At 45.6% G+C, this 12,244-nt stretch overlaps 1 protein-coding gene across 1 annotated transcript; it reads right to left on the bottom strand.

Moving 5' to 3' along the window:
• Positions 1 to 598: 598 nt before the first annotated feature.
• On the bottom strand, positions 599 to 7,599 carry LOC124139077 (potassium voltage-gated channel subfamily D member 3-like). Its single transcript, XM_046506073.2, has 3 exons — positions 6,993 to 7,599; positions 2,945 to 3,181; positions 599 to 1,892 (listed from the first exon to the last, which is right to left on the bottom strand). The coding sequence occupies exons 1-3, from the start codon at positions 7,209 to 7,211 to the stop codon at positions 945 to 947; spliced, it is 1,404 nt and encodes a 467-aa protein (XP_046362029.2). The 5' UTR covers positions 7,212 to 7,599; the 3' UTR covers positions 599 to 944.
• Positions 7,600 to 12,244: the final 4,645 nt, after the last annotated feature.

Below are 12,244 nucleotides of genomic sequence, written 5' to 3'. Positions count from 1 at the left end.
GTGGAACCTCAGAACATGGAGACGTATCCATTGGTCAGATGAAAGCAGGTTTCAGCTGCATGTGAATGATGACCGAACGAGAGTGTGGAGGCACCAGGGTACAGCATACACCCCCAGGAACATTAAACCAACTGTTCCGTTTGGTGGTGGCTCTGTGATGATAAGGGGGTGCATATCCCTTGATTGCAAGCTGGACCTTATGACTGACTATTCGGGGCAATCTCAATGGTGAACGTTACATCCGGGAAGTTCTGGAACCAGTTGTTGTTCCCCATTTTTACAACTACCCTCTGGCATCAAAACCTGTTCATGGACGATAACGCTAGACCCGCCGTTCAAGACTTGTGACGGCATATTTGGCAAACAACGCCATTGCAACTCTACCTTGGCCTGCAATGAGTCCTGATCGTAACCCCATAGAGCACATTTGGGACATTCTTGGGCGTAGAGTGCAGGCAATGGACCCTCCTCCACACAATCCGGATGAATTGGTAGCAGCTTTGCATCATGAATGGGCGCTATTTCCCCTCGAGATGATCCGACGTCTGACTGGAGGGATGAGGAGAAGGGTCGAGGCTGTCATCCGGGCACGCGATGGCCCCACCCGTTATTAAACTTTTTGACACACGAATGTCATTAATGGACGTTAATACACATTTTATTCATTATGTGAAATAATGTATCGTTGTTCCAGATTGGCAGTGCTATACTTATAGAGGGTGTTGTGTTGTGGTAAAAACAGTGCCGGTGTTTGGGCAACCATATCTCAATTAAAATTTCATTCTGGCTCAAAATTGTTTTGTTTTGTTTTTTCTCAGATGGTTGCTCTTTACAAAAATAATGCCTTTTCCAACGTCACTCTGTCCATTTAATCATGTTCGTGATTCTTATTTACTTTTCAGAAAATTACTGGGGGATGCTTAACTATTTTTGATGTGTATATCTCATTTATCGCGATTGGTTGTAGGATTGTCATCCTCGCTTACCATCACCGGCGACACCTTGTCCTTTTTCAGCTTGGTCACCTTTTCACTGCCCCGGAAGTCGGAAGCATACGAGTAGAACGTGACAAAATTGTCCACCAGCAGAGGAACTGTCAGAGCTAGGGTCATTATTCCCATAGCCGCACACAACACACCAACAAATCTGCCCGGGTAGTTCGAAGGTACGACGTCCCCATAACCAACTGTTGTCATGGTGACGATGGCCCACCAGGCAGCAAACGGCAAATCTTTCATCGTCTCTTCGTTAACGGTGAACACGAGAGTACCAAACACAATCGTATTGATAACTATCAACAGGACCATGAAACCAAACTCCTTGCAGGACGTGAACACGGTGTATTTCAACACCTTTGCCCCTGTGACATGTTTCGCGAGTCTGAAGAGCCTAAGGACTCTGAGTATCTGAAACGCTCCGAGATAATCCAGTGAGTTTTCCCTGAACCTTTCTGGCGGACTGACATGATGATGTATCGCGTTACTGCAAGCAAAGGCAACAGCCAGAATGTCCACCCAGTTCATGATGGACTTGAAGAAACGGGTGATACTGGGGCAGGACAGCACTCTCAGGAGGAGCTCCAGCATGAAGAAGGATGTGCAGAATATCCCGATGTTGTCAAATACTTCATTTTCAAAGAGCACATCATCAGGGAGAGTAAAATTTGTTATCAGTTCCTCGGCAGTTTGATTGTGTTGTGCAAGGAGTTCATTTATTTCGGCTGAGCTTGAACTCAACATGACTCTAATCTGATCTTCATGTTCCTGGAACTGAGCACCGTAGTACAGCCTCCACAATTCAAGGGTCATGTCTTTCTTGAACTCCTCCATCGACTGCAGAAACACCACCACCACAGACAGGACCACCATCAACGACGACACCGCGAAATATATCTGAAAGAAGTATAGTTACTCTGTCACGGCTGTCTGTTACAAATTGTCATGATGTACTATCCCTATTACATTCCTTTTATCGTTTTAGTTTCGGAACATTAGATTATAATTTCAAGTTCCAGTGTTCATGGAGTGAGTGAGTGAGTTGGGTTGGATTACGGCATCAGTGGCGTGGCTAGGACTAAATACAAGTGCAGGCACCACTTGAATACCGTAAATGTGAAACCACGAAGCTCGCGTTAACTTGCGGGGATTGGGGGAATGTTTTCCTCTCCTGAAGATCCGGGTTAGAATACGTCTTCAGCAACCCATACTTGTCGTAAGAGGCGACTAACGGGATCGGGTGGTCAGGCTCGCTGACTTGGTTGAATACCAAGTATTATTATTGGTAGGTTTGGTGCCAAATTATTTGGCTACATGGAAGACATGATAAGAGAGAATCATAGAAGGTGTCCTGATTACGAAAGTCACGTTTAAGCGAGTCCTCTTTCGAGACTCAAATCAAGATATGAAAATCTTAAATGAAGTCAAGGCATCTCTTTCAATGACACATTCAGTTCTCACATGAATGTCTCTGTGTACGTAAAAGAAAAGGGTGATCATTGTCCACAGTACACTGATTTCCAGCCACAATAACATATTATTAAAAATAAAAAAAAGATATTTCATTTCTTGTAGAAAATGCAAGTGTAGGCACGTGGTTGTTGCGCCAAAAGGCAGCTACGCCCCTTGGCATGTCATCTCAATGAGGGCGAAAATGATAAGGTGGCAGAGAATGGCCAAATCCTGGATTTGATCGGATCCTTACACGTCTAAGGGGCACACGTCTGAACGGCGAATTACCACCCCTTTCACTACTGAACCATTCACTTGATTGACTCTCTGAAGATAAGATCTGACAATAGCTAAAATTGTAATTATCGCTGCAGTTATATTAATTGACGCCATTTGTTGGCCCAGCATGAACAGTAGGCTGCAGAACTTTATGTCTGTGTTGTTTTTTTGGGTTAAATTTGGTCATGGCATGTTAATCGTTTTATGAAAACACTTACTCGCGCAAGAATTGAAGAAAACGGTTGATCCAGGAGGCTCCAGAGACACCGCCTTCCTTTTGTAAGACGGGATCCGGTTAACTGGCAACATCCACGACTATTGAATGTGTCATGGTCATCTTTCATTGACTTTTCAAAAGATTCCAAGTCCCTTTGTAGTTTGTTGAATTTGTTTAGATTTCTTTTGCAGCAAGGTTCAAGGTCATTTATCGTGAGACCCCAGAATGCCAGTTCGTCCTGTTGAATATATAAAATAAAAAATCATCTCGTGGTTCTTACATGTGGGGTTAGATCCCGGGTCAGATTTGTGGAAAGGTGCACGATCTGATGGTACCCAGAGACGGACACAATCCCTTCCCTTAACTTTTTACAGACCCGAGACATAAAGAGGCTGGTACATGCGGGTTCCCGTTCTGATGTACACCAAGGGTGATGTATTCTGACGTACGTACACCCTTCACCTACCTGTACAGACCCGAGACACATAGAAGCTGGTGCATGCAGGTGCCCGTTCTGATGTACACCAGGAGTGATATATTCAGACGTACGTCCACCCCTCACTTACCTGTACAGACCCGAGACACATAGAAGCTGGTGCATGCAGGTGCCCGTTCTGATGTACACCAGGAGTGATATATTCTGACGTACGTACACCCTTCACCTACCTGTACAGACCCGAGACACGTAGAAGCTGGTGCATGCAGGTGCCCGTTCTGATGTACACCAGGAGTGATATATATATTCTGACGTACGTCCACGCCTCACTTACCTGTACAGACCCGAGACACATAGAAGCTGGAGAATACAGGTTCCCGTTCTGATGTACACCAGGAGTGATATATTCTGACGTACGTCCACGCCTCACTTACCTGTACAGACCCGAGACACATAGAAGCTGGAGAATACCGGTTCCCGTTCTGATGTACACCAAGGGTGATATATTCTGACGTACGTACACCACTCACTTACCTGTACAGACCCGAGACACATAGAAGCTGGAGAATACAGGTTCCCGTTCTGATGTACACCAGGAGTGATATATTCTGACGTACGTACACCCCTCACTTACCTGTACAGACCCGAGACACATAGAAGCTGGAGAATACAGGTTCCCGTTCTGATGTACACCAGGAGTGATATATTCTGACGTACGTACACCCTTCACCTACCTGTACAGACGCGAGACACATAGAAGCTGGAGAATACAGGTTCCCGTTCTGATGTACACCAGGAGTGATATATTCTGACGTACGTCCACGCCTCACTTACCTGTACAGACCCGAGACACATAGAAGCTGGAGAATACAGGTTCCCGTTCTGATGTACACCAGGAGTGATATATTCTGACGTACGTCCACGCCTCACTTACCTGTACAGACCCGAGACACATAGAAGCTGGAGAATACAGGTTCCCGTTCTGATGTACACCAGGAGTGATATATTCAGACGTACGCACACGCCTCACTTACCTGTACAGACCCGAGACACATAGAAGCTGGAGAATACAGGTTCCCGTTCTGATGTACACCAGGAGTGATATATTCTGACGTACGTCCACGCCTCACTTACCTGTACAGACCCGAGACACATAGAAGCTGGAGAATACAGGTTCCCGTTCTGATGTACACCAGGAGTGATATATTCAGACGTACGCACACCCTTCACCTACCTGTACAGACGCGAGACACATAGAAGCTGGTGCATGCAGGTGCCCGTTCTGATGTACACCAGGAGTGATATATTCTGACGTACGTCCACGCCTCACTTACCTGTACAGACCCGAGACACATAGAAGCTGGAGAATACAGGTTCCCGTTCTGATGTACACCAGGAGTGATATATTCTGACGTACGTACACCCTTCACTTACCTGTACAGACCCGAGACACATAGAAGCTGGTGCATGCAGGTGCCCGTTCTGATGTACACCAGGAGTGATATATTCTGACGTACGTCCACGCCTCACTTACCTGTACAGACCCGAGACACATAGAAGCTGGAGAATACAGGTTCCCGTTCTGATGTACACCAGGAGTGATGTATGCAGACGTACGTACACCCTTCACTTACCTGTACAGACCCGAGACACATAGAAGCTGGTGCATGCAGGTGCCCGTTCTGATGTACACCAGGAGTGATATATATATTCAGACGTACGTACACCCCTCACTTACCTGTACAGACCCGAGACACATGGAAGCTGGTGCATGCAGGTGCCCGTTCTGATGTACACCAGGAGTGATATATTCTGACGTACGTACACCCCTCACTTACCTGTACAGACCCGAGACACATAGAAGCTGGAGAATACAGGTTCCCGTTCTGATGTACACCAGGAGTTATATATTCAGACGTACGCACACCCTTCACTTACCTGTACAGACCCGAGACACATAGAAGCTGGTGCATGCGGGTGCCCGTTCTGATGTACACCAGGAGTGATATATTCTGACGTACGTACACCCTTCATTTACCTGTACAGACCCGAGACACATAGAAGCTGGTGCATGCAGGTGCCCGTTCTGATGTACACCAGGAGTGATATATTCTGACGTACGTCCACGCCTCACTTACCTGTACAGACCCGAGACACATAGAAGCTGGAGAATACAGGTTCCCGTTCTGATGTACACCAGGAGTGATATATTCTGACGTACGTACACCCTTCACTTACCTGTACAGACCCGAGACACATAGAAGCTGGTGCATGCAGGTGCCCGTTCTGATGTACACCAGGAGTGATATATTCTGACGTACGTACACCCTTCACTTACCTGTACAGACCCGAGACACATAGAAGCTGGTGCATGCAGGTTCCCGTTCTGATGTACACCAGGAGTGATGTATGCAGACGTACGTACACCCTTCACTTACCTGTACAGACCCGAGACACATAGAAGCTGGTGCATGCAGGTGCCCGTTCTGATGTACACCAGGAGTGATATATATATTCAGACGTACGTACACCCCTCACTTACCTGTACAGACCCGAGACACATAGAAGCTGGTGCATGCAGGTGCCCGTTCTGATGTACACCAGGAGTGATATATTCTGACGTACGTACACCCTTCACTTACCTGTACAGACCCGAGACACATAGAAGCTGGTGCATGCGGGTGCCCGTTCTGATGTACACCAGGAGTGATATATTCTGACGTACGTACACCCTTCATTTACCTGTACAGACCCGAGACACATAGAAGCTGGTGCATGCAGGTGCCCGTTCTGATGTACACCAGGAGTGATATATTCTGACGTACGTCCACGCCTCACTTACCTGTACAGACCCGAGACACATAGAAGCTGGAGAATACAGGTTCCCGTTCTGATGTACACCAGGAGTGATATATTCTGACGTACGTACACCCTTCACTTACCTGTACAGACCCGAGACACATAGAAGCTGGTGCATGCAGGTGCCCGTTCTGATGTACACCAGGAGTGATATATTCTGACGTACGTCCACGCCTCACTTACCTGTACAGACCCGAGACACATAGAAGCTGGAGAATACAGGTTCCCGTTCTGATGTACACCAGGAGTGATATATTCAGACGTACGCACACCCTTCACTTACCCGTACAGACCCGAGACACATAGAAGCTGGTGCATGCGGGTGCCCGTTCTGATGTACACCAGGAGTGATATATTCTGACGTACGCACACCCTTCACTTACCTGTACAGACCCGAGACACATAGAAGCTGGTGCATCCAGGTTCCTGTTCTGATGGTGCCCCAGGGCAGACTTGAACACAGACTTACACATCCTTCACTTACCTGTACAGAGCACTGAAGATCCGGGTTAGAAAAGGTCTTCAGCAACCCTTGATTATCTTAAGAGGCGACTAACGGGATCGGATGGTTAGACTCACTGACCTAATAGATGCATGTCATCGTATCCCAATTGCGTGAATCGATGCTCAAGATATCGATCACTGGATTGTGTGGTCCAGACTCGATTATTTACAGACCGCCATCATAGAACTGGAATATTGCTGAGTGCAAAACAACAACAAATATATAAAAAAAAAAAAAAAAAAGACTTACCTGTACAGCACCGAGACACATGGAAGCCGGTACATGCAGGTGCCCGGTCTGATGGTACCCAAGAACAGACTTGAACCCAGACATGGGTCTCTCGAAGAAGACTTCCTTCTGTGTGGATGACGTCAGACGCCCAAGTGTAGAATCAGGGAATCTGGACAAGACATCCCGTCCTATCTCGAACCGCCGTCCACTCACGTTGACGGTGATGGTATCCGCCATGTTCTTATGGACGTCGCAGTCTGTCTGTGTTTGCCTGTAGTCAGTGTCTCTGACTCCTGCACGGCGGCGCTGAAAGTCAAGTCAAACACATGGAACCCGTTGCCTTGGCGCCTTCCACTTGTGATCTATTGACGATCGATGAATATGCTTCAATGTGTACCAACGGAGATATCAAAAACTAACCAAGTTCGATTACATTGTTAGCTTTCTCATAGGTAATACATAATGGCAATAACGAGTTACTGCAACATTTGTCACCATCAGCTTGGGTAGAGACAATTTCAAAACAGTCTCATTGGTAGTCCTGTACTCTTCAACTGTGTCGTTCCATAATTGATGGATTCAAGAAACTTAAGTAAAGCTATTATATTGTGCAGTCTATGTGTACGTCAATTTATGCTTTGATCAGACGCTGACGAAATGCTTCAGTGGATTCATCACAGTCAAGGATAAAGCTCTTTGTCACAGCCATGGATAATTAGCTACGCTCTCATGTTGGCTTTTGCGAAGGAGATGAGCATGCCCTGATCGATAACGATTTACCCTTGGTGAATAGCATATCGATCATGTTCAACTTTGAATGTGAAGATAACAGAGCGGAATCTGTTGATGTCATTACGACCTAGGTATCCAGGGCTGAAATGATTTTTAAACAAGGTGAGCGTGGACAGCGATGGCTAAAGACCATGCGTGCGGTTGGGTGAAATAGGGTATAAAGTCTCGGTCAAGGTTATTACAACGTGCATGAGCGTATGTGAGTGAGTGAGTATGGTTTTACGCCGCTTTTAGCAATATTCCAGCAATATCACGCGGGGGACACCAGAAATGGGCTTCACATATTGTACCCATGGGGAATCGAACCAGGGTCTTCAGCGTGACAAGAGAACGCTTTAACGCTTAGGCTACCCCACCGCACCCATGAGCGTATGTGAGCTTGCTAGTACTGGTATGGTATATATGATGTTGGGAAATATGGGGATATTAGGGAATGAAAACAAGCTTGAATGTCAGTGTTATTGGGTTAAGGTATGAATGAGGTTTGATGGACTGGGTGAAGAGGAGTAGCTAGCTTGGGTAAGATGGGTGCGGGTTGATGAATGGGTGCTCGGTGATGCAGGTGTTGTGATGGTGTTGTCATAGCGACTGATTTGGGACAACAATTGTCTGAAGAACATTTAATTCCAAAGGCTAAATACCCTGTAGCCATGACATGTAGAAGAAGAAGATTTTATTAACGTCTCACTTGTATACCACCTTTTTGTTAAAACAAATTAAAAATATAGTTACATTAAAGTTGTATACAACCAATCGCACAGCGATTTATGAGAGACGGTACATTGTAAACAGGCACATAGTAAAAAAAAAGAAACAAAAGCTAAATACACTCTCTCAAAAAAGAAACGCAACCCCAGTCTGAAAATGTTAGAAAGCCCCAAAGAGAAAAATGTTGATTGTAAATACAGTTTTTCTGATATGCACGTATACCATGTACACTGTTTATTAACGTAAGCGCCCAAACACATTAACTTTCGTGCACAAGGGCATTTTATTGTTACTTTTATCATAGTGAGCAAAATTTTCACGTGGCCCATGCCAAAAGCCTCATGCACGTGCAATTCATGGAAAGAGCAGTAGAAGTATGGGTTTATAAAAGCACGTGTTGATTAGCAATTCACTCTATCATTTTCACCGAAAGGCAAGGTCGAATATGCCACGGTTGAGTGCTGCAGATCGAAATATCGCAATTTGTCGTATTGAGGCCGGACAAAGCTTTGGAAACGTTGCCTGGCACCTCAATAATACACCCAGTTTCATGCAACTGAAGATCGCCCCAGAAGTGGTAGGCAAAGTGTTACCACACCACCTCAGGATCGATTCATCCGGGTCAACCATCTACGTAATCGGCTAGCCACATCTACCGTCACTGCAACATAGGTGCCAGGTTTGAGAAGAGTGTCCGCACAAACAATTAGGAACCGTCTACGAGAGGCCGGTCTACGTGCAAGAAGACCATTTATTGGACCTGTTTTACGCCACCAACATCGACGCCAACGACTCAGGTGGTGCACCAACGTTCGGATATGGACCCTCAGAAACTGGAGGCGCGTCTGGTTTAGTGACGAATCACGTTTTCGCTTACAACACCGTGACGGAAGACAGCGTGTCTATAGAAGAGGAAACGGACGTTTTGCCCCGAAATGTGTTCGGCAGGTCGACAGATTTGGTGGAGGGAGCGTCATGGTGTGGGGAGCCAGTCTTACAACCAAAGATCAGACTTGGTGATCATTTGTGGCAATTTGACAGCCCAGCGCTATATCAATGACGTTTTACAGCCTCATCTTCTGCCGATTATCGACCAACAGAGGGAGCTCTATCAACACGACAACGCCCAGCCGCACACTGTTCATGCAACAGTGAATTTTCTCCAGAATTCTAACGTCAACGTGTTACCATGGCCCTCCCGATCACCAGACATCAACCCAATCGAACATCTTTGGGATTATCTGGATCGACGAGTACGTGCACGTACACCGCCGCCCGAGACGTTGGATGCACTAGCCGTTGCACTGCAGGAGGAGTGGAGAGCAATCCCTAGGAAAGAATCCGGCGTCTAATCCGTTCTGTTCCAAGGAGGTGCAATGCTGTCGAAGCCTGGACTTAAACTTGCATAACTGTACTGCCACCATGCCAAATTTCATGTTGTTGTCTTCAATAATAAGTGTGTTATAATAACTTGAATATTGAGATAAACATCTTGAAAATATAGGGGTTGCGTTTCTTTTTCGAGAGAGTGTATTAAAATATACATACATTAATATGCAATACAATGTTTAAGACTCAATGATATAAAATATTCCTCCGGGTATATAAAATATCATGGCAGGTTCTTGGACAGTAAAAGGTGAGGTCATCAGTTTATAGAATCCTAATATGTTTATCTTGCTCTGTCAAAGAAGTAAAATCTATCCATAAACTATTGCACTTGTTGATGAGGCTAAAACGTATTTCGTCGTAAAGGGGACAGAATAAAAGGACATGCTTCTCATCTTCTATGACATTTTTGCAGTTAAGATGTTTGCATGTATATGTCTCCATAACTTAATTGCCATTATTTATAAGACGCTCATCCCCGTTGTTAATCCTCACCAACATTTCATTGTATATCGACTGCCAGCAAACCTGGGCTCCCATATCACTTTCCGTTAATTAATGTTATTTATAGTATGACATTTATTGCCTTAATTGATCATTCCCTAAGGCGCCGCGATTCGCTGTGCAGAGTTGCGTCCCTTGGGTACGCCAGAAACCTATGATTGTGGATTCGAATCCCGGTTCGCCAAGATTATGTTTCTAGGTTTGTCAGCACCATATCCGTGCTCGTGGGTTTCATCGAAGCGGTAAACGTCCGAGACCTGCATCACTTCGGGCTTTCCTCCCACATTAAGCTGACACACCGTGATATAACTGGAATACTGTTAAAAGCGGCGTTAAACCTAACTCACTCACTCACATCCCCTGAGCTGTGTCGGTTCATCACGCCAAAATGTCCCAGTCCAGAGCAACAGCATTGTCTTTTGTCTGTCCATTGTTATTCATTACTATATACACTCTTCAAAAAAAGAAACGCACAGGTAGTATGTGGTTCACTGAACCTGACGACACAAAAAGTCCGGAAATAAAAATTGGATATATGCCATTGTCGATTTGCAATGTCTTTAACGGCATTGTTTTCACACTTGTTCAAAAATGTCATGGAGGAAAACAGTAAAGCAAAATGCACGTGCAAGTTATGTCATTCGTTACTCATGGTAGTGGCTATAAATAGGCAAGCATAAACCAATAATGTGTCATTCAATTGTCAAAATCTTTCAAGTTCGAAAATGCCGAGACTCAGCGCTGCCGATCAGAACATCGCCATAGTACGTATCCAAAGAGGGGAATTGCAGTCTTCTGTTGCACGCTACTTCAACGTCCACTACAGCATCATTTGCCGCCTTTGTGACCGATACACACAGTTCAATTCCACTGCAGACCGTCCGAGAACCGGCTGACCAAGAGTTACCACCCCTGCACAGGATCGATACATTCGACTGTTCCATCTACGTCATCGCAATGCCACAGTTGCGGAAGCTGCAGGACGCATCCCTGGTTTGAGGAGGATATCTGACCAGACTGTCAGGAACCATCTTCGCGAGGCTGGAATCCGACCTAGAAAACCAATTATCGTCCGTGTTTTGCAACAGATCCATCGACAGCGACGCATGCGTTGGTGCCATGCCTTACAGCCTTAGAATTTGAGAAACAGGAGACGAGTGTGGTTTAGCGATGAATCACGATTTCTTCTTCACCGGCGAGATGGAAGACAACGTGTTTATCTTCGTCGAAATGAGCGTTTTGCCCAAGATTGTGTGCGTAACTTCTACAATTTCGTTGGAGGTAGTGTCAAGGTGTGTGGGGCCATATCCTACACCAGGAGATCTGGCTTGGTTGTGGTTCAGGGAAATGTGACAGCAAATCGCGACATGAATCAAATTCTTCAACCTCACCTTCCAATCATTGACCGCCAGAGGGATTTGTTTTAACAGGACAACGCTCCACTCCACACAGCTGGTGCCACGGTAGACCTCCTTCATAATGTCAAAATCAACGGCTTGCCCTGGCCGTCGAGATCTCCAGAACACATTACAAGCAGAATTCCGCATGAGAGAATTCGTAACTTATTCAATCAGTGCCGAGGAGATGCAGAGTCGTGATTGCTGCCCGGGGCGGTCACACGAGATACTGTGTTCAGCGCAACCTTGTGTCCTTATGTGACATGATGACAATGAACAGTTTTCAATGCCTTTGTACAACGACAGCATGTGGTTATCGAGTTCCAAAATTTCATATTTGTATCTATGATATTAAATTAAATATATTGACTTTATTAGGTACAATAAATTTACCAAAAATCTACCTGTGCGTTTCTTGTTTTGAAGAGTGTAGGTATATTTCATGATGATCATGAAGGGAGGTCATGCAGAGTTTGTATA

The sequence above is a fragment of the Haliotis rufescens genome, unplaced genomic scaffold, assembly GCF_023055435.1.
Source record: "Haliotis rufescens isolate VD_foot unplaced genomic scaffold, xgHalRufe1.0.p SCAF_13, whole genome shotgun sequence".
In the NCBI taxonomy this organism is placed as follows: domain Eukaryota; kingdom Metazoa; phylum Mollusca; class Gastropoda; order Lepetellida; family Haliotidae; genus Haliotis; species Haliotis rufescens.
The sequence above is the reverse complement of the archived record's forward strand: the minus strand, read 5'-3'. Positions and strand labels throughout refer to the sequence as shown.

Bases quoted from the DNA above. Each gene is read 5' to 3' on its own strand.
- LOC124139077 (XM_046506073.2), bottom strand. From the start codon at position 7,211: ATGGCGGATACCATCACCGTCAACGTGAGTGGACGGCGGTTCGAGATA. The intron at 3,182-6,992 runs GTAAGTCTTTTT...TATATTCAACAG, and splicing joins TGTGTCTCGGTGCTGTACAG to GACGAACTGGCATTCTGGGG. The intron at 1,893-2,944 runs GTAAGTGTTTTC...TACTTCTTTCAG, and splicing joins TTTCTTCAATTCTTGCGCGA to ATATATTTCGCGGTGTCGTC.